We start from the raw sequence: 22,464 nt of genomic DNA on the forward strand, positions 1-22,464 counted from the left end.
CATGCTTTTTATGATCTATTACAATGGAGTATCAGCAGGTCTTCCGTCCCACCCAGACTTAGGAATTCTTTTTTTTTTTTTTTTTAACTTGGTAGAAAAGCAACCTACACTCTTTATTTGTATCCTATTTTGGGAATCTGTAAGATTCTGATTAGTTGATTTTGCATAGCTGATATTCAATAAATAATATCAGTTCTCTGCTTTCATAAAGGAAAGCACCTCCATTTAGAATTTAAAGCTTATAAAAATACATGAAAATGCTGAGCAAATGTCATTCTATTTCTTTCGCACTTTTTTTGTCATTCTATTTCTTTTGTAGTTTTACATTTATGGGAGAATTTTTTTCTGTATCCCTTTATCACCTAGCAGCGGGGCAATTGTTGTTAAATTGTTGTTTTCTAAAGGCCAGGCACCTGCTAAAGTACTTGACATAGATAATTTAATTCTTAAAACAATCCTGTAACACAATTATTATCCATATTTTACATAAGAGGAAGCAGCCTTAGAGATGTTTAAGGCTTTGCCCAAAGTCACATAACACTGAATTTTCAGAGGATTTAAGCCCTTATTTCAAAACCTAAGCTCTACTATTGCCTCTTTGGATGCTCATATTAACCTCAAAGTAATTTAAAGTCAGGAAAAGAGTCTGGAGTATTTGATTTGCAGGGAAAAGAGTGTGCAGATCAATGGGCGGGGTTGTGCATGCTTGTCATCCCAGCTGCTTGGGAAGTTGAGGCAGGAGGATTCAAGTTCAAAGCTAGCCTCAGCAACTTAGCAAGGCCCTAACCAACTCAGCCAGATCCTGTTTCTAAATAAAATATAAAAAGGGCTGGGGATGTGGCTCAGTGGTTAAGCACCCTTAGATTCAATCCCTGGTACAAAAAAAGAAAAAAGAGTGTGCAGATGACCAGCCTTTCCCCTGTTATAGATCCCCTGATTTCATTTAGCAAGGAGGCTCTGACTCAGGAAGCTATTAGCAAAGCTAAAGGGAAAGTTTTATAATTAGGTGTAAACTTCTATAAATGATGACTCTTAACTTTCTCCAAAAGCAGTAAGAAATAGTTTGCTTAAAAAAAAGTTCTGGGCTGGGAATATAGTTCAATGACAGAGTACTTGCCTAGCATGTGTGAGACTCTGGGTTCAGTCCCTGGTACTACCAAAAAAAAAAAAAAAAAAAAAAGTTCGTGATACTGGGAATGCTGGGAATGTAATCAGTAGTGGGGCCTTGCTTAGCAGATGTGAGGCCCTGGGTTCCGTCCCCAGGACCACAAACAAAAAACCAACAGAGCAGCTGAGAACCTTGTGGAGTCGAGATGAGGGACAGAAAACTCAGGTGAGGAGGATGAAAAGTTCCTTGAGGAAGTGCCCCCTAAGAGTAGAGTTAGGTAAGAACTAAGTCTATAACTTATATAAGAATGGCCTGATTTCAGCACTTCTAGTCTTTCCTTCCTTCCTGCCTATCCTTGCCAGATCTCATTATCTCTTTAAAAATTTTATTTGGTCATCAGCTTTAATTTCTTTTTTTAAAAAATATATATTTTAATTGTAGATGAACATATAACCTTTATTTGTTGGTATCTGTAGGTGCCGAGGATTGAACCTAGTGCTTCACTCATGCGAGGTGGACACTCTTACAAATGAGCTACAACCCCAGTCCAGCTTTAATTTTTTTTTACCTGCCATTTAGTGCTTTCTGTGGTTAGCTCTAGTCCTTGTTTTTGCAGTTCACTCTTGTCCATACATGAACATGTATTCTTGATGTTCGTCATGTGCTCACCTCACTCATTAACTTTGCTGGAACTTCTTTCTCTACTTCAGTCCCAATGCCAGCCCCTGCCACTTGCTCCAATTCAGTCCATTTTTCAGAACCTAACTCAAGTACTACCTCTACCAGATGCTTTTGCAAGATCAGAAATCTCTCCCTTCTTTATAATCACGTGGTAATTCATCTTTATTTTTGTTGCCAAATCAATTTCTTCCATGTATTAAAATCATTTGAGCACAAGTAGGGCTAAAATTCAGCTTGTACCCACCAGCTCTTGTAAAAATATTGGGGTGTGTCTATGTTGATGGGGAAATCATTGTAGCCCATGGCTTCCAAATGCCCTGCTTCCTACCACACCATCTAGTGGGTAGTAGTTTGAATATCACCTCTGGACTCATGCCATGGCTTTTCTTTTATTATTGCTTAAGACTCTGTCTAAAAGAATTGTTGTGGGGATTAATTGAGATGCTATGCTCAAGAGTACTGAGCACAGTGCGTGGCATTGAAGTAAATGTTTAATTAGCATTAGAGTGCATTGCTGAGAGTGAATACCATGCTTTATTCCTCTCTGTGTCCCCAGAGAGCCAGGTAAAGAACTTGTACATGGGAAACAGTTGATTAATCTTAGTGGAATGGATTTGTTCCCATCGTCAGGAAAATTTTATAATGTTAAAATTTTTGTGGTATTATTGTGATATGGTTTGAGGATGCTTTACAATATAAGTAGACAAGCTTTCCAACTGAGTGATTATTTTTCAACTTGGCAAAAGCCATCTACAATAATTTGTAACTTAACCAACATAAAGAAAAAAAATCCAAACCCTCAAAAAGCACCACTTCTAACCAGTTCATTTGCATTAGTAAACATTTCCAGGTTTGAGCTAATAATAATATTATAATAATAGAATAATGAAAGATTGTGCAGATCTTACATCATTGTAAGTGAAAGTGAGATTTGGAAAGAAGAGGAAAGAAGAGGGATAAAGTGCTAGAATTTGTGACAAACTTTTATAGACAAAAAGATTTTCAAGTCCATTGTTTACATTTTTCCGCCAGCATTTGGTCAATCTAACTCCTATATGCCCAAATAATTTACAGAATCCTTCATGTGACCTGAGTAAATGTTCCTGCTTTATTACTCTATGAAAGACTGTTCTTTTCAATGCAAACTAAAAGATAGTGGGGGAGAGCCTTGGGTCAGGACTCATACATTTTTCCTGTCCAAAATGCTTTCTCTAATTTTTATTAGGTTTGCCAGATTACCTTTGGACAGTTTAGCCTTATTAGTGCCATGTGAGGCCAAAGGAATAGAAAACCTGATTTAGACTCTGGAAGAAAGCTCTTAGTTATTTAGAAACTTCTTAGTATATGGCTTGATCTTACTGCAATGGGTCTGTTGTTATTGTGTTTGTTGCTGGGGATCAAACTCAGGGCCGTGGACATGCTAAGCACATGCCATCCCTCTAAGCTACACCCCCAACCCTGCAATAGATCTTGTGAAAACAAACCAAAAAGCCTGTCATGGATATTTAAATTATATGTTGTGGTGCTGAATTTATATTATGCATTCAAAAATAGTATATGTAAATGTACAAGGACATATCTAAAATGTTTTATGTATATTTTAAATGATGAGCCAGTGTGGCAGATAAGTTAGAAATAAAATGCACTAGCCTGCCATAGTTTTTTGTAGTTGTGTCTATGTATATCATTCTATAGACCTTACTTAAATTCAAAATCCTATATCAAAAATTCTTAAAAGTATTGCTTATCCAGTAGCTTTTTACTGTTTCAAGTAACACCTGGCCTTTTCATATGAAAAGAATGACATATTGTTTGTAGTTTTCATCTCAGTTTTTTCCTGAGAAACTCTTGGGGTGGGGCGTGGGTAGAACTAAACAAATGTTATTGTTGTCTGTTGTTATGTAAAAACTTAACATATAGAGTCATAATATAGTAACTCTTCATTTGTCTAAAGAATCACTTGTTTGTCCTGATTATAGAAATGGAATCTTTTTAGTTTATTTGAGCATATGTCACAAAAACATTTTCTTTTTTGCAGAAGTCATTCTAAAACTGAGCAGCTGAAATATGTGAATAATTACGTAAATTATGTGAACAGTACGTAAATAGTGTGGCCCGTCACTCTAGAGCTGCACTAGGCAAGTGCCGTAGAGATGTGACATTTTAATAGAGTTAGAGGTTGCTAAATTCTTTTTTTGGGTTAAAGATTTTTTAAAGAAATAAATACCTAATACCATATACTAATTAGGATTAAATTTTGAACAGTCTGTACTATTTTAAAGTCAGATCAGTCTTCATGGGACAGACACCCCAGCATTTGAGAAGGATCTGCATTCTCATGGCCCTTGTATGTGACTTTATTTTGTTACCTGAGTAATATGAGCTGGGAAAGGAACATTTGATATAGATATTTGGTATTTGTTCATCTGGGGAACTATCTCAAATTGAAGGTGATTTGAATCAGTTCATTCAAAAGTATTATGGACAAATATGAGACCAAACTATTCTCAGATTTGTTACAAAGCAATAGGCTGGGAATGGTGCTGCATGCCTGTAATCCCAGCAGTTTGGGAGATTGGGGCAGGAGGATTGCTGGTTTGAGGCTAGCCTCAGCAACTTAGCAAGAGCCTGTCTCAAAATAAAAATTTTATAAAAGGAGTGGGATGTAGTTCATTGGTAAAGCACCCCTGGATTAAGCCCCCAGTACATAAAGGCTCTATCTGTTTACTATTTAATCTTTTATTAGCATTTTATGTTGACAGCGACTTGGATGAAAAGGGGACTTTAGTGAAAATTTTTAACTGAACCCCATTGTTTTCTTGTAGGTTGAAAAATGCGAGATGAGAGCTGGGTGTGTAGCTCAGTGGTAAAGCACTTGCCTAACATGTGGGAGGGCCTGGGTTTGATCCCCCACATTGATGGTCAGGGGGAGAACATGAGGTGATTGTCTCTTCCCTGCATCTTTCCATTGATGATTGCATTTTGGCACAACTATACAGCATTTTGTGTGTGTGTATGTGTGTGTGTGTGTGTGTGTGTGTGTGTGTGTGTGTGTGTGTGTTGCTGGGGATCCAAACCAGGGCCTCCTGAACAGTAGGCAGGTGGCATACATTGAGCTATATCTCAAACTCATATGGAACCCATATTTTTTGAGAGCTGGTCTCCTGTCTTTACTCTCTACACCACTTGAATTTTTTCCCCCTGTGGATTAAACCCAGGATCTCACACATGCCAGGCAAATGGTCTCCCACTGCTCTATCTCCAGCCCTTTTTAATTTTTATTTTGAGACAGCAACTCACTAAATTCTCCAGGCTGGCCTCAAACTTCCAGAGTAATTTGGATTATAGGCATGCATACCATGCCCAACTTGCTTGGATTTTTTTTTTTTTTGCTTCCAAAATATTTTATTGGGAATTTAGTTTGTTTACAATAATAAAAATTTAAAATATATTTTTCAGAAGCCAATGTTAACCTTGCCAACTAAATATAATGAATATTTCTCAGCATTGATAATCCAAGCTATATACAAAACTCAATAGAATTATATTTTTTAATAAAGAATATTTGAAAGGTCAAGAGTTAAAGGAAAATATTCACTACCCAAAATATTAACACCTAAATCTGATAAATTTCCTTTCTTTTTTTTTTAATTGGTTGTTCGCAACATTACAAAGCTCTTGACATATCATATTTCATACATTAGATTGAAGTGGGTTATGAACTCCCAATTTTACCCCAAATGCAGATTGCAGAATCACGTCGGTTATTTTTAAATTGGAAATTGTTTGTGATTTTTTTCAAACCTAATATACAGGAATGATTTAATATATGGATGGGCTTGTAGTAAGCACTGCTTTCTCTAAAGTACTGGATGAAAGTACTTGATGTTTATTGTACTGTATATTTGCAGGGTGTGGTGTCTATCTGAAGAACATTGTATTTTAAAAGAAAAGATGCTGTCTTCAAATGATAAAAAGTTAGGAAAACTGGATCCATTTTATCCATCTTTGGTATCCAAGTCGAAGACCAGTGCAGAAATCATAAGTGAAGCACGAAATGCATTAAGAACAGTTAGAACCCAAAGACCATTTACACCTCGGGAAGACCAAAGGAAGCTATTTGGACCTGCATCATCAAGAACACCAGAAAACAGGCCTCCTTCCTCCTTCAGGTATATGACATTTTACTTTTGTGTATACTCAGCTAGTTAGGCCACCAGATTACATTTCCCTTTAGTTGTGCTCTGCTTATTTATCTCTCCCTTCCCCCAACCACTGATGGTTTTACTATACCCATAGTTTTGCCTTTTTCAGAATGTCATATAATAGGAATCATACAGTAGAAAGCCTCTTCAAACTGGCTTCTTTCACTCACTAATTGGCATTTAAATTTCCTTCCTGGCTTTTCATGGTATTATAGCAAATTCCTTCTTGATACCTTCTCATATTCCATTGTCTGGAAGTACCTCAGTTTACCATTCACCTACTGAAGGACATTTCAGTTGCTTCGGTGTTTTGGCAATTACAAACAAAGCTGCTATAAACATCCAGGTGCAAGTTTTTATGTGGACATAAGTTTTCAGTTCCTTTGGGTAAATACTAAGGAGCACAGTTGCTGGATCATATGGTAAGAATATGTTGGGTTCTGTAAGAAACTGCCAAACTGTCTTCCATAGTGACTATACCATGTTGATTTTTCTATCAACAATGAATGAGAGTTTCTGTTCCTCCATATCCCCTCACCAGCATTTGGTGTTGTCAATGGATTTTGGCCATTTTAATAGAGCTATAGTGGTATTTCTTGTTCTAATTTACTGTTAGGCTTCAATAATTCTTTGAGTATTTTGTATAGCAATCTTTCATCCTATATGTCTTTCACAAATATTTTCTACCAGTCTGTGTCTTGTCTTCTTACTCACTTGACTATCTTTTGCAGAGCAGACATTTTTAATATTACTAGAGTAGTTCTTTTTTTCATGGATCATGCCACTGGTGTTATATAAATATAAGTCCTCACCTTGGAATGGGGCTGTTGCTCAATGGTAGAGCATTTGCCTAGCATGTGTAAGGCCCTGAGTTCAATCCCCAGTACTGCAAAAAAAAAAAAAAAAAGTCATCTTATCCATGGTCATCTAGAAATTCTCCTGTTATCCTGTTATCTTTTAGAAGTTGTATAATCTTGTGTCTCATATTTAGGTCCATGATTGAATTTGAGTTAATTTTCATGACAGGTATAAAGTCTGTGTCTGGTTTTGTGTGTGTGTGTGTGTGTGTGTGTGTGTGTAGGTGTAGATATCTAATTATCTCAGCACCATCTGTTGAAAATGTTATCTTTCTGCATTGCACAGGCCCTGATTTATGTTGGTTCTACCTGAGATTTTTTTTCACTCTACAATAATGCAAAGTGACATGCATTCATAGCAACTGGACTTTGAATTTTGATCTTTTCCTGGGCTAACCATATGCAGTTGGATGCTCACTGTGATGCTGGGCAGCAACAGTGAGTCATAGCTCCCAGTCAGCCACAGGATCCCACAGGTAGACATGAATACTCTAGAATGTGTAGTGGGTTGCTAAGCTGTGATACTGGTAGGTTAGTGCATTAAATAAGCTGTCATCCCTTATTTTTTCCAGGAGTTTTTTGTTAGTTCTTTAGGATTTGCTACATAGATGATCTTGTCATCTGCAAAAACCGAAATTTTATTTCTTCACTCCCTATCCATGTGCCTTTCATTTCCTTTTCTTGTCTAGCTAGGACTTCCAGTATGATCTTGAAAAGCAGTGGTGAAAGGGGACATCTTTGCCTTGTTCCTGATCTCAGTGGGAAAGCTTCTAGTTTTTCATCAGTTAGATGTTAGCTATAGGTTTTTGTAGATAGTCTTTGTCAAGTTGAAGAAGTTGCATTTACCTACTTTTACTGAGAGATTTTATCCTAAGTGCGGTTAGGTTTTGTCACATGCTTTTCTGCATCTATTGACATGATTATATGACTTTTCTTCTTTAGCTTCTGCATATGCTGGGTTATACTAACTGATTTTCAAAGTAGTTATTTTTTTTTCAAGATCTTAAAGGTAATTCTAGACTTTGGGTTCAGGAAGTTACTTTGGAATGGATTTGTTCATAGTGATTGTTCTACCAACTTTAAAAAGTTATGTGAATAAAGCTTTTTTAAAATCACTACATGCATTTATTCTTTTTGTTACTTAATCCTCCTGAAAGTAGCAAAAGACTTGCTAATAAAATGTTTTAAGTACTGTGACATTTTTTAAATGCCTTTTTCTCATGGTTTATACATTGACTGCTTTTACTTGTTTTTCAGCTAGACTTAACTAACAAATACTAAAAATAGAAGCAATAATTATCTATAGACTAAAACTCTCCACCGTCTCTTATATTAGCCTCCATGCGTCCAGTTTTGAGTTATCTGACTCCAGGCCTCTATCTGGCACTCGTCTCAGTCCACTGGAACTGGTGAGTACTTATTTGGCCCAAAACACTTGGAATCGTCACTTACATGTGCTAAGGAAATTATCACAGAGACCTAAATGTATACTAATCTAATGTGAAAGCAAATTCCTTTATATTTTTCCAAACATAATGCTCAATACCCAATGAAACTCTTCTATAATTTACCTATAGTTTGATAATGAAGAACATTTTAAATGTATAGTAATTTCAGCAAACATGTTTTATATTTTTGTTTCCTAAAAATAGTTATAGATATTGTGTTCTTTTTTAACAGTTTTTAAATAAAAATTGTATATGAAATTCATGTTTAAAAATTATGCATGCTCTTTATATATTCAGAGAGAGACAAAGATTTGTTACTAAAAACAACAGCAGCAGCAAAAACATAGTGGTCTCGTATTCTCTTACTCCTCATTATTCCTTCCCCAGACCTCCCTGTAACACATTCTTTTGGTATTTATGTCCATGTTTCTAAACACACACATTGCCTTGTTGCTGTCTGACTCAGGAAGCTTGAGAAATCAGCTAATGACTTCTCACTAAGGACAGTGAAAATTCAGGTCTGTCCCTTCACCTCCAAGTCATAGCATGTCCCACGCTTTCTGTTCTCACTGCTGCTCCTATACAGCTGTCTCATAACTTCGATTATATTCTAATCAAAGTAGTTTTCTTAGATTGTGATTGTGTAAACCCTGTTCATAGCTGGGCCTTGGATTAGTGGGGACCAGTGATGACAACTTTGCCTTGCATGCACCACTGCTTGTCTTCTCTGGTGTTAATAATGCCTTGCCTCTCGGTTTTACTGTTTCAACCCCAAACTCTGCCTCACAAATCTAAATTGCCTTTTATGATGAGGCACATGAGGTGTCCTATCAGTGCATCTCATTAGAGAGCTTTCCAAATGTCCTTGCCAGCCACTTCCCTGAGTGCCCTGTGCACAGATTTCTTCAAGCACCATTCACTATTATCCTGGGAGGCAGCTCCTCCCTCTATGTGGGCTTTTACCTGTTTCCTGAATCCCATGACTTTCTCTTTTTTATTCACTCTGATTTTAGTGAAGCCTTCCTCCTATAGCTTCTTTAGAAAGTGTGCCTAGGAAATAAATTGAGACCTTGATTCCTGTTTGACCTCTCTGAAGTTCGAAGGATTTTTTCTCTTTGCTTCTAGTGTTCTGAAATTTCATAATGGCCCTTTGGTGGCTTCTTTTCTTCCATTATGCTGGCACTTGAAATGCCCTTTTAACATGAAATTTCTTGTCCTTTAGCTCTGGGAAGTATCCTTGAATAGTTTTGATTGTATCTTTCCCACCTAAAAGTATTTTTTATCAACATATTAATTGTACATACTAATGGAATTCAGTGTACATGCATATAGTATGCACTGATCAAATCTGTCTAGGATTTATTCAGATGTAGGATCTGTTGGACCACTCTTTTCATTTTCTTATTTTCTCTTTTGTTGTACATCTTATTCAAGAATTCAGGTTCTTATCCCTTTCTTGAGTTCTTTTCATTTCTGTTATCCTGTATTTAATATTTCAAAGTTTTCTTTTCCCTCTAAATCGTATTTTTGAGTAGTATTCTGTTCTTGTTTCAGGATTGCAGCATCTTATCTGAATATATTAGTGATAGTTTTCATATTTTTAAACTCAGTTTTCTTCTCCCTGCATAGCCTCTGTAGCATTTCTATGTTTCGGTCTCTGTTTTGCATACTGTGAGCACACTTTTGATGCCTCATGCTGCTTGTTGGCATGTGGATGGGGTTGGCCAACCTATCAGTGATCTGTACCACACACTTGCAGTTAGGGGATCTGGCCTGGCAGAGTTGTTGCCAGCACCCCCAATGGCTTATCCTAGGCCTTCCCTTATTGATTTCAGATTTCCTGTAGAAGAGGTGCTTCTCAGCTGTTTCTTGGAGGACAAAGTCTAGGTGCTAGCTTTCAGGAGCCATGTGAGGAAAGAAAGCAGGAGTACCTGGCATTCAGTACGTAAATATTCAACTAATAGTCATGTTTATAATAAGTACCCTGACACTCAACAATAAAGACAGTTATTATAAGGTACCTTACTTATTGACCCCTCCAATTAGAGATAGTCTGTTTTACCCTCTCTGAAGAATAAACTTCCCATCTTCTCCTGGGTTCAGGAGCCTAATTGCATAGAACTGAGAGGGAAGAGTTACAGAAAATCTCAGCCAGCCCTCCTTATTCTAGCCACACTCCCCTTAGTCCTCTGCTATCAAAAGTACTTGTGCCAGGCGTGGTGGCGCATACCTGTAATCCCAGCTACTCAGGAGGTTGAGGCAGGAGGATTGCATGTTCAAAGCAAGCCTGGGAAATTTAGTGAGACCCTGCCTCAAATTAAAAACTAAAATGGGCTGGGGATGTAGTAAAGTGGGGAAGTACCCTTGGGCTCTATCCCTAGGACCACAAAAATTAAAATTAAAAAAAAGTACTTCTTGGGCTTGGGGTTGTGGCACAGTGGTAGAGCGCTTGCCTCACATGTGTGGGGCACTGGGTTCGATCCTCAGCACCACATAAATAAATAAAATAAAGGTATTGTGTCCATGTACAACTAAGAATTTTTTTTTTAGAAAAGGCACTTGTTACCAGTTTCTTAAATGTTCATAGAGATGGTGTCTTAGCCATGCTGCTTCTCAGCTTGTATTACCATGTATTTATGTGTGTGTGTGTGTGTGTGTGTGTGTGTGTGTATGTGTTTGTTTGTTTTGAGAGAGAGAGAGAAAGAGAATTTTTTTTTTTAATAGTTCGAACCCGGGCCACACACATGCCAGGCGAGCGCACTACCGCTTGAGCCACATCCCCAGCCCATGTGTGTTTGTTTTTGATGAACTATTTGGGAGTTTCAGACATTATGATACTTCATCTGTGAAGATTCATGAGTGTGCATCTCATATGAACAAGGAGAGTTTCCTGCATAACCACAATAGTATCATCATAGTTCAGATAATCAGCATTTCTTAGTAATATCCTTAGTAATGTATAGTCAAATGACCCCACTTGTCTCAAAATGGATCTTATATTTTTAAAATACTTATCAGAATGCCTCTGCGGAAAATTGCACTTGTTCTTATATTGCAAATGATAAAAATAAGATCCCCAAAATATTAAGAATAAACTAATATGCGAGAAGTAATTTGCCAGCTGTTATTGATATATGGATTTTTGCATCTGCAACCTTGGAAACCACTTGGGTTTTGAGGAAGCTGTGGCATATTACTGTTGATTTGGGGGAACTCACTCAATTTGGGACTACTCTTTCCTAAACATCTGTATTTCTAGAGTTCATATGGTCCTTGTCAAACCCGTGTAATTCGTAGATTGCAAGATTAGGTGTTAGACAGTATTGGCATTCACCTCTGTTTGGAATCATGAGAAATAAATTTCTTTACCGAAGAATGATTGGGTGCTGTGTTCAAAGAAAAAGTAGTCTAAAAACTAACACCAGGTGTGGTAGCACACTCATGTAATCCCAGTGGTTTAGGAGGCTGGGACAGGAGGATCACAAGTTCAAAGCCAGCAACTTAGTGAGGCCCTAAGCAACTTAGTAAGACCTTGTCTCTAAATAAAATATAAAAAGGACTGAGGATGTGGCTCAGTAGTTAAGTGACCCTGGGTTCAGTCCCTGGTACAAAAAAACAAACAAACAAATAACAACAACAACAAAAAACTTTGTTAAGCAAAATAACTGCTGTAGTTTGAAATTCTTTTGTTTCAGTAGATTATTTAAGGATCTTATGTATATTTCTTTTTGTATGGGGAGTACTGGGGACTGAATTCAGGGGCAGGCACTCAACCTCAACCGCTGAGCCACATCCCCAGCCCTATTTTGTATTTTATTTAGAGTCAGGGTCTCACTGAGCTGCTTAGCACCTCACAGTTGCTGAGGCTGGCTTTGATCCTCCTGTCACAGCCTCCCGAGCCAGAGGGATTATAGGCGTGGGCCACCGCCACCGCGCCCAATTAAGTATATTATTCATTTTAATTGTTTTTTTTTTTTCTGTGTTGGGGATTGATCCTAGGGCCTCTTGCCTGCTAGGCAAATGCTTTACCACTGGGGTATATCCCTAGCCCCGTATATTTCATTTCAATAATGAAAATCTGAGGTTCTCAATGAAAGTATTCTGAATATGGCTTCTGCTATCTGCCCTTCTGCCTTCTTTTCCCCTTTTCACTACACTTTTAAAGAACCCTTTGACTGGTACCCACTGAATTGACAAAGGCAGGGAATAAGGAGGAATTGGAGTGGAGGAAGGAGAAGTGGAGAAAAGGAGACAACTAGAGAGAGACAGAAAAGAAGGAGAAGGAGGAGGGCAAAAGGGAGGGGAGCATCTCATAGTTGAAGGACACATTTGCTGAAAGAGTTTGTGAAGACCTAACCAATCACTTTTTGGATCTAGGACCCTTTCTTAGATGACTTTGCCTTTTAATAATTCCTCAACCAACAATCAGTCAGGAAAGCGAAACCCAGACACAGCCCATTTCAGCTCCTGCATTAACCAAACGACCCAAACTCTTTGTTCCCAGATATTTGCCTTCTTTCTGTTGCTCCCCTGCCTATCCTCCCATCTCCTCCAGCAGACCGTGGGCTGCCCACACTCAGGAATGCCCAGGGCTTCTGAGAACCATGGAAACGCTGATGTTCCTGCTTCCTGGTTGCTCAGGCCTTGGCTGCTGGCCTGATTGGCTCACAGGGTTCCCTTTGGCACCTGTGACCTTGTAAGACAGAAGAAAAGCACTGTAATTTGTAGCCTTCCGTGAATGTTTACATCTACCTGCTGTGTAAGTACATGGGGTACATCTTTTTTCTTTCTTAGCTGCTCCCTGCCATCTCACAACAGTCCTGAGACATAGGGCAGTTAGGTGGTAGTTATTCCTATTTCTATTCTGCTACTCTATTAACTGGCATTAAATTTGTATACACAGATTACTCTCAGCCAGGCACAGTGGTTCACACCTGTAATTCCAGTGTCTTGGGAGACTTAGGAAGAAAGATTGTGAGTTTGAGGCCAGGCTCAACAACTTAGCAAGACTCTGTCTCAAAATAAAAAGTAAAAAAGAGTCAAGATCATTGTACTGTCATGTGTAACTAATTAAAGCAAATTAAAAAAAAAAAGTAAAAAAGACTGGGAATGTAGCTCATGGTAAAGTACCCCTGGGTTTGACCCCCAGTACCAAAAAAAGAAAAACAACAACTGCTCTTTAACTTTGAATTTAATAAAGTCAAAAGAAATGTAAACGTGAATAAATAGGAAAATTTGTCTCCTAACATTATTATTGTCAAAACAGCATTCTCCTTCAGTTTCCTAACCTTACAAAGCACATTTATTTATAGTCCCAAATATTTTTATGCAACTTTTTATTGCCATACACAAAAGACATGGATCACACAGAGTGCAACTTGATACATTTACACAAACTAAACTTAGCAGTGTTCAAAAAGAAAAAGTGACATCATCAGAATCTCAAAGAGATCTTTTGTGGGGTCAGGAATGCCCACCTCTTCTTGGTCCCTGCCTCCCCAGGGCAGCAACTATGTTGACCTCCAACAGCATAGAGAATTTGGAGCCATTTTCAGTATTCTACATGATCCAAGCTTCTAATATTTGACATGTGAAACAAAATGTAATATGTTTTAAAATGAAAGGGACTTTGGAACTCATATATAACTTGGGGCAGGGTGATCCAGGGTTAGAAAAAGAAGAGTGAGAAGTCAAAGCAGTTTTTTCTTTATATCTGAAGTGCATGGTAACATTACAGCAGCAGGTCACACACTGTGAGTGACAAAGTAGTCTGGAGGACCTGTGGATAAGATTGTAGTAACAGAAATGCACTCAGAGCAGCCATGTCTCAAAGGTCCAGGGCTTGGGAGAATTTTTGATATTTGCTCTCTGCCTTCCTAGAGTTCTTGCATCAGGCATGATTTTGAGAACATGCATGTATTCATGTGTGAGTTGCTTTACAAGTTGTTATATCTTGAGAAGCTTTCTGATGTGGGATGTCACTGCCCCCTTCCAGGGCTAAGAGAGACTCTGCCCCCTCTCTGGGGCTCTGAAGAGTCAAGGGCAGTAAATGGCCAAGGTCCATAGTGTTGGATGAGCCTTGGCCACCTGGATCCCTTACACCGTGTGTGAATCGCGTCTTCCTGGACTGAGTTGCTCTGTGAGAACAGTCTGTTTTCAGTGAACTCTTGCAGTTTCATCAGCTGGAACAAATCATAAACTCGGGCTTCTCCGGTGTCCTTGATTATGCTCAAGTCCCCAGTTAGCATCATGAAACAAAGCCTGAGGGAGGTAAGGTTCTCAGGCAAAGATTTAAACTTGCACCATTCTGTGCTTTCTAAAATTATTTGAATTTTATAAGAAAAAGTTTTTTTTTTTAAAACTGATTTTCTTCATAAAAGTCATTTTGCTCCACAAGTGGAAGAATGTTTTACAGAACCCAGCATGAAAGAAATTGATAGGCTGAAGATGTATCTCAGTGGTAGTGTTTGCCTGGTGTTCGTGAGACCATGGCTTCAATACCCAGCACTGCAAAAGAAAGAAAGAATGAATTTTGGACTCATGTAGTAGTTTTCTCTTGAAGAATTAAAAATGCTTTACTTGTATTTCTTTATTTTCTAAACAGTTCAGTAAGATGTGTGTTTAAATGAGCTAAACAATTTTTAAAAGTCAGTAGTAACCTCGCACAGTGCCACACATCTGTAATCCCAGCGGCTTGGGAGACTGAGGCAGGAGGATTGGAAGTTTGAGGCCGGCCTCAGCAACTTGGTGAGATCCTATCACAAAATAAAAAGGAATTGGAGATGTAGCTTGGAGAGTATCCCTGGGTTCAAACCCCAGTATAAGAAAAAAGGGGTGGGACAGGAGGAAAATGGAACTAAATTTTTATTATACAACTATTACTAATTTTATACTAGGAAAATAGTGCCTTCTATCAAGGAGCAGTTATAGCACTTTATCTTGCTGCCAGAGATAATTTGGTTACTCTCTTTGGGGGAAAAATTGGCTTTCCAGACTATTTTTTCCATCTGTAATAAGCTCTTGTATTTAGTACCCAAAATGTTTATAACAGGGGTAGAGGGTCTGTAAAAGGGGCCATTTATTTGATCTGTATCATTATTATTTGGCCAACTTCTTGATCTTTATTTCAGTTTCAAGGTACCTATAGAAAATAGACATATTGAGATAAGGAAACCTTATATCAACCTTCAGTATTGAGGTTATCCTTATGTATTTTGTCTTTCCTAATTATGTATAATGCACTTATTTTCTCCTATTATATTCTTTGCTTTTCTGTTACTATTTAGTTTCCTAGCCTAAGTCACATTCTTATGATTATTTTGCAACAAACTGGGGAGACTAAAAGGTAAAGCAACTGTGTATTGAACAAGTATAGCACAATTTATGCAGACAAATAAGTGTTACCTCCTTCAGAACAGACCCCTGAAGCATCTGTGTCTTCGGTCTGAGTGTGGTGGCACACAACTGTAATTCCAGTGACTTAGAAGGCTGGGACAGGAAGATCTCAAGTTTAAGGTCAGCCTCAGCAACTTTGGCGCAGCCCTAAGCAACTTAGCAAGATCTTGTCTCAAACTAAAAAATGAAAAGAACTGGGTAACCCCTGGGCTCAATCCCCAGTACCAAAAGGGGAAAAAAAAAAAAAGAATCTGAGATTTAATTCCAGCTTGATTGTATCAGGCTGTAATTGTATTGTGTCAAGGCTATAACCTTGACTTTTAGGAAGAGTTCAAATTAACTGGGAACCCTCCCTGTCCCTACCACAAAAAAAAAAAAAAAAAAAAAAAAATCAGGTTAACCATATCTACTGAGACTTTGGGTGATTAGAAATGTAGCTCAGTGGTAGAGCACTTGGCTAGTATGTGTGAGGAACTGGGTTCAGTCCCCAGCACTTCAAAACAAACAAATAAATGGGAACCAAATTTTATAAATAAGGAATATGCAGTGTGTACAGGGAAGGGAGCTAGGATTTATGGAGCTTTCATAACAGGAAATGTATTTATGTCAGCATCCTTATAAAATGGGTTTCTTCTTTCCATATCGTAGCTGACCAAGTTCAAGAAGCAAATGGCAGGTTCACATAACCAGTAAATGGATTCCAATCTGGTTCTGTTGGATCCCAAAGTGATTTACTCTTTCTTCTATGTTCTGCTGATTATATTATTAACCTTTTTCTAACTGTCTCTAAAATGTATCTCTAAAATCATAAAACTAATTTTGGGAGTCTGCTTTGTAAACCAGATGCAAATAAGAGGAAATAAAAAATATTGTTGCAGAATGGCATCATTATTGAAGTAAGCAAATTCTTGGCGGGAAAACTCTAATGTCTATGTCTATGTTCTAGTAGTATATCTGAGAAAACCAAATATTTTGAGAGGATGCATCATACATAGTAGATGATTTTTCCAAATTATCTGACATGATTTTCACACTGGATTTTTCAAAGATGTGTTAATTAACTTATTGGACAGTGAGTCGTATCATGTTATGTAAGTGACTTGAGGAACTTTAACTTAATTATTCCTGGTTAGAGCACTAGAAGCGCTTGCTGCTATATGGCTTCTCTTTTATAGGCAAATACTTATGCTAAAGTTAGAGGTAAGAAGGACAGGACCACCTGGTCATATTGAAACTGGGAGCTTGGTCTCCTGTGAGGCTCTGACATGGAGCTGGAGGCCATCTGGAGGTTAGACCAGCCGGAGCTCTGGCTGTCACAGAGTTTGGTGCAGGTTTTTTAAAAAAAATTTTTAAGGAACTAGGCATGGTTTTGCAAACCTGTAATCCTAGCTCCTCAGGAGTCTGAGGCAGGAGGATCACAAGTTCATGGCTAACCTGGGTAACTTAGTGAGAGCTTGTCTCAAAATAAAAATATAAAAAGGGTTGGGGATGTAGCTTAGGAGTAAAGCACCACTGGGTTCAATCCCCAGTACCACATACATACACACACAAAAATGTTGTTAAGCGATTAGAAATTTGTCAGTACTGTTCCTTTCCAAAGGATCATCCATTCAAAATTCTTGAGATGTAAAAAATAAAACATTTTTATATCTTATGTCCAAGATAGCTTCCTGCTTTTGTGTTTTGTGACTTTGTAAAATCCAAATCATTTTAAAATTTTGGCATTATTTAAAAAATACTTTGTCCCGGATATGTAAAGGTAGCATTTATAGACCACATAAGTCTTGGCAAATAAAGGGTCCAATAAGTGTTTTCTGAGCTAAATTGAACACAAAACTTTGCAAGGCATGTTGAATATATTATACATAATTTTATATACAAGTAATGTCTGTTTGCCAGCATGGGTAACTTGTTTTTTCAAATATGCTAAGCAGTACAGCAGAAGGGTTAATACAATTGACAAAAACAGTTAAAACACATACATATATGTATGTATATATATATATATATATGTATATATATATATGTATATATATATACATATATATATATATGTATACCCACATATACATGTAAATATATCATGTTATATATTTAACACATTTTAATTAATATGTACACACACACACACATATCTCATGTTGAGTAAGGTGGGCCAATGAGACAGTAGAATTAGGGGGCCAAGATGAATGAAGCCATGCAGAAAGCCCTGGTTTTCTTCTGGAAGGGTTGGGGCCAGCTCCAGGGTAGTGAGCCTTATTTGAGACACAGAAACTCATACCAATCATTTAAAAAATCTCTTTCCAGAAACCGAAAGCTCCGGCATCTCCCAGCGCAGAGGAGGATCCTTGCTTTTCCTTTCCTAAACCCCCCGTGGACCCTGTGAAGATTAGAAGAATAAGCAATGCCCGGGCGCGCTTATTCAGGGCAGCCTCCCAGGGGGCTCTTCTGCCGGACAGATCCTTTCCCGCCGAGTGTAAGGCTATATAACCTCCTTTAAACCCTGGGACAGGCATGCTTCTTGAAAGTGTGCACACAAAATATTTTTATATGATTTTTCCTGACCCCCCAGGTGATTTTTATCTAAACTGAGAATACTGGGCAAAAGCTGGCTAAGAAACATACATTTTTCTAGATATTTATAAAGAATTTCTAAAAATATCACAGTTCTTAAAAAATATCACTTGGTAGGAAAAGAATGTTAGGATAAGGGTTTCCAAATGGATGGTTCACAGTGGTGAAAAGAAATAATTTTAAAGTTAGAGTTCAAAAAGTTGTTAATTTCATTCAAAATTAATGAGAAATTTAAGAATTTTACAAAGTGTACTAAACTTAGCTTTTAATATCATTCTGATTCCCTGTGAATATAAGCAAAGCTTGAATGAGACTCTTGTTCCTGTCACAGAAGTGCTGGCAGGTAACTAGACCTGGAGCAATGACCTCACATTGTCAGGAAATCACCCCCCACCCCTCCAGGGCACACTGAGGGTTTTCCAAACTACAGGGAAGAATCCATTAGTAGGACAATAATCAGTGTGGTAGATCACACTTTTAAAAAGGAAGTAGAATAGAAATAATAGGCAGCACTCTACAGTAGGGTAGGTATTGCTTCAGGAGACTTCTCTTCAGTGGTGAGTGTGTGCTCAGGGTCATATTATAAATTGGCTCTCACTGTGGAAAACTACCAGGAGCTGGCAGAACCAGGCCTCCCTGCATCATCAAGCATTGCTGAAGAGCGGCAGGTACAGTCACAGACAGTCTGAAGATGGACCTGGTGGGCACAATCCTCCACCTGAGCTTCGTGCTTATTAGACATATAAGCATTTTCTCTTTTTTAGTTGCCAACATATAAAAAGTAGAAGACTCTCATAGAAGAATCCAGATTCATGACCTCTTATGAAAAATCAAGATCTGGAGAAACTGGGTCCCCATTCCAATGGAGAATGATTGGAGCTGAGTAGTGCCCATCCTGTCGCCTAGAATATGGCCTGCAGTTCACATGTGCCCCAGTCTGCTTCACTTATTTGCCTGTGTGATCCCTGACATAGAGGAAGAGGTAGAATCAAGGAGCAAGGAAAAACAAAGGGAGGTGCAGGTGCGCGCATCACACCATGGCACTATGACCAAGCGAACCATCAGGCAGCTTCTTTACCTCAGTGTCCCAGTTTGACATCTCACTCAGTCTGATATTTATTGGGCCTCTACTAAGTGCCAGTACCATCCTAGGCCCTGAAAGTCCCACCGCCAGGAAGCCTTCCGTCTAGGGAGGGGAGAGGGATGGTAACCAGAGAACAAATAGGACAGTTGAAGAAGATAAAGGAGATGACTACATAGGGAGCACTGTGGCAGGGGTGATAGTTTGCTGTTGCTGAGGGGACTCTGTAAGGTCTGTTAGAGGAGGTGACATCTGAGTTGACCTGTGAATGATAGGAGGAAGCAGCCATGGAAACATCTGTGGTTAAAGTGCCCAGGTTGAACCAAGTACCAAGGCCCTGGTGGGCATCATCTCTGGTGGAGGTTGCAATGGCTAGCATGGCAGGAGGCAGCTAGACAAGAAAAGGTGAAAGGAACTGGGACCAGAGGGCTACATAAGGCCTTGGGACATGGACAACGGACTGGGCTTTATTACTTATTCCAGTGAAAAGCCAGGGTTTGAGTGAGGCAGAGACAACACAATTTCTGCTTCTAGTTCAGTAGTGCTTCTCATCTGTAGCTGTAGTCACCTGGGGAGATTTCCCAATGTTCTAGCACTGGAGTCCCATCCAGACCATTTAGATCAGAGAGAACTGGTAGTGCTTGCCAAGACAAGAGGGGACAAGCTCTGGAGCCTCCGGTCACTTCTGGTGAGCAAAATGTTTTTTTGGTTCTGAGCGTAAATATTGCTATGATGCATTGAACTCCCAGTTGCTCACTTTTGAAACCCCTGCTGCTTGCTGACCTGTCCACCTTGATGTGAAGATGACTTCGGGATGCAAAGCGTGCCTGGTGCCCCGTCCTCATGGGCCCAGCCCTTGTTTGTGTGACCACAGCTCCTTCATTTCCCAGCAGGACGCCGCACCTCCCAGATGCTCTGAAGCCAGTCTTTGTTACAGTTCTTTTATCCACCCTGTTGGCAGTGGATTGCATCCCTGCGGCCTGTGTCAGCACTCAGGAAATAATGGCAGTAAAAAGTCACGGTCATTTTAAAAGCACACATCAATTAAAAAAAAAAAAAAAAGATACTCGGGCTCTCCTGTCTCAGAGTGCCTGTCATTTGTATCAGAGCTGCCTAAGTTTTATTTTGGAGGCTGTCTATTTTTTAGAAAAGTTAGGCTTTGTTGGGTAACAGGCCAGAGAGACAACTGTGCCTGGAGATAGAGCGTGAGGCCTCTCCCTGGTGTGAAGTCATTTGTAGCTGACACAATCTGGCAGTCAGGGCTGGGGTGTGGTGGCAGGTTTGGAGTTCCTAATTATATATCATGAGCTCTGTAATGTTTTGAACAATCAATAAAAAAAAAAAACAAACAATAATTGTAAAAAAAAAAAAAAAGAAAATGAAAGGGGACGAGGTGTAGGTAGGCATCCCCATAGGGCCAGTAGTTTAATTGCTTTGTGTTTAGAGAGGGTTTTAGGCAGGACTTGATGCTGTGGCTAATGCCTCCCCAGTTACTCAGACCAGAGACTTCGTGCAGACACCACCTTCCTACCAGCGCCTGTCCCTCTTTCCTTCATGAAGCCTTCATGACTTCCTAAAGACTGCTCAGTCCGTGCTCCTTTTCTACCACTGCCCTACCAACTTCATCACCTCTTGCCTCCTCCCTGTCTTTCCCCCTTATCTGCCCTCAGCCCACCAGGGTTCTGCAGTTAGGATGCAGGAGGGTGGACACAATGACCCTTAGCCTTTGGAACTGCCAGCAGAGCCTGGGGAAGCCAAGCTCCCAGCAGGATGTGACTGTGAGCAGCAGCCGCCTTATCCTTTTATCCCCATGACCCACGGAAAATGATGGCATTCTATGTCTTCCATAAAGCACAGAGGTCAGGAAGCAAAGGAATCCGATTGCATCATCTCCAGGCTGAAATCTATTCAGAGCCCCCCTGTGCCTCCAGGAGGATTGGCCAAACTGAGTTCCAGGAATTCCAGGGAACATTTCTAGAAAAATGTTTATAGCTTTTCCTTGGAAAAGGAGCCTAGTATTCAAGTAAGTCAGGGAAGTGCTACCTAATCCTTGCATGTTGGATGGACTGGGAAAAGCCATCCAGTAAAGACATCTGTTTGGTTTTAATTCAACCCAAACCTGCCTGACTTTGAAATCTCTCTCTTGGGAACACAGTTTGGGAAATGCCAGCCTTCCACAGAAGTGAGCAAACTTTTTCTGTCAAGGGCTGGATAGTAAATATCTTCAACCCTGTTGTCCATGTGGTCTCTGCACAACCTATTCAGTTCTGCCATTAGAGTGTGAAAGCAGCCATGGCCTGATTTATAACCACTGAAATTTGAACTTCATATAATTTTCACCTATCATAAAGTATTCTTCCTTTGATCCCCCCACCACTTAGCCATTCAAAATTATAAAGACCATTCTTGGTTCATAGGTTATACAAGAACCAGAGGCAGACCACATTTGGTGGAATTGTAATTTGGTCTAGCAGATAAAGTCCCAGCTCCTTTGCATCCACAGCTCTGTTGTGATCTGGCCCCAACCTAATGTTCTAGGCCCTTCTCTCTCCTCTCCTTGTGCCCTTTAGAAGTCAGTGCACCAGAAACACAGACACCCCCCCCCCTTACATTTCCCACATCTGTCCTGCTATTTCAAGCCTTGGGCAGGACCCACTGTTTAATTTTTTTGGCTCAGTGCAAAATGAAAATGGGAGACTCTTTTTTATAAAATAAAGAATTTCAAGATGGCAACAGCCAGGGTGCCCCTACTCCCTGCTTGTACGGGTTGTACACATATGAAACTGCCTTTGACTCCAATGTTTTGCTTCTTTTTCTTCTGTTTGCCTCCTCCTCATCTTTCCAGATACTTCACCACCTCTAGAATTTTGCCCTGACCAAGTTCCCACCCCTCAAATCCTCTCCATTCTCTGTGCCTCCTCTTTACCTGGCTGGTGCCACACACTGTACTACACTGATCTCCTTACAGATCCGCCTCTCTGTCTCCTCTACTATATTGAGCAACTCCAATAAGAAAAGCAGTTTTCTCCATTTGTAGCCCAAGAACCTAACAGGTTGTGGTGTGTAGCAAGTATGCAAGAAACGTCTGTGAAGGGAGCTTTGCCTTCATGGTGAT

General features: G+C 39.3%; 1 protein-coding gene across 1 annotated transcript in view; it reads left to right on the forward strand.

The window, feature by feature from the left end:
- The window catches only part of ARMC2 (armadillo repeat containing 2), a 125,458-nt gene that overhangs the window by 748 nt on the left and 102,246 nt on the right, over positions 1-22,464 (forward strand). Inside the window, exons 2-4 of the mRNA XM_081293727.1 lie at positions 5,701-5,961; positions 8,188-8,260; positions 18,002-18,170. Of these exons, the coding sequence (XP_081149853.1) occupies positions 5,744-5,961; positions 8,188-8,260; positions 18,002-18,170 (460 nt within the window). The 5' untranslated portion in view covers positions 5,701-5,743. The remainder of the gene's footprint in view (positions 1-5,700; positions 5,962-8,187; positions 8,261-18,001; positions 18,171-22,464) is intronic.

The sequence above is a fragment of the Spermophilus citellus genome (assembly GCF_964194105.1).
Source record: "Spermophilus citellus genome assembly, chromosome: 5".
In the NCBI taxonomy this organism is placed as follows: domain Eukaryota; kingdom Metazoa; phylum Chordata; class Mammalia; order Rodentia; family Sciuridae; genus Spermophilus; species Spermophilus citellus.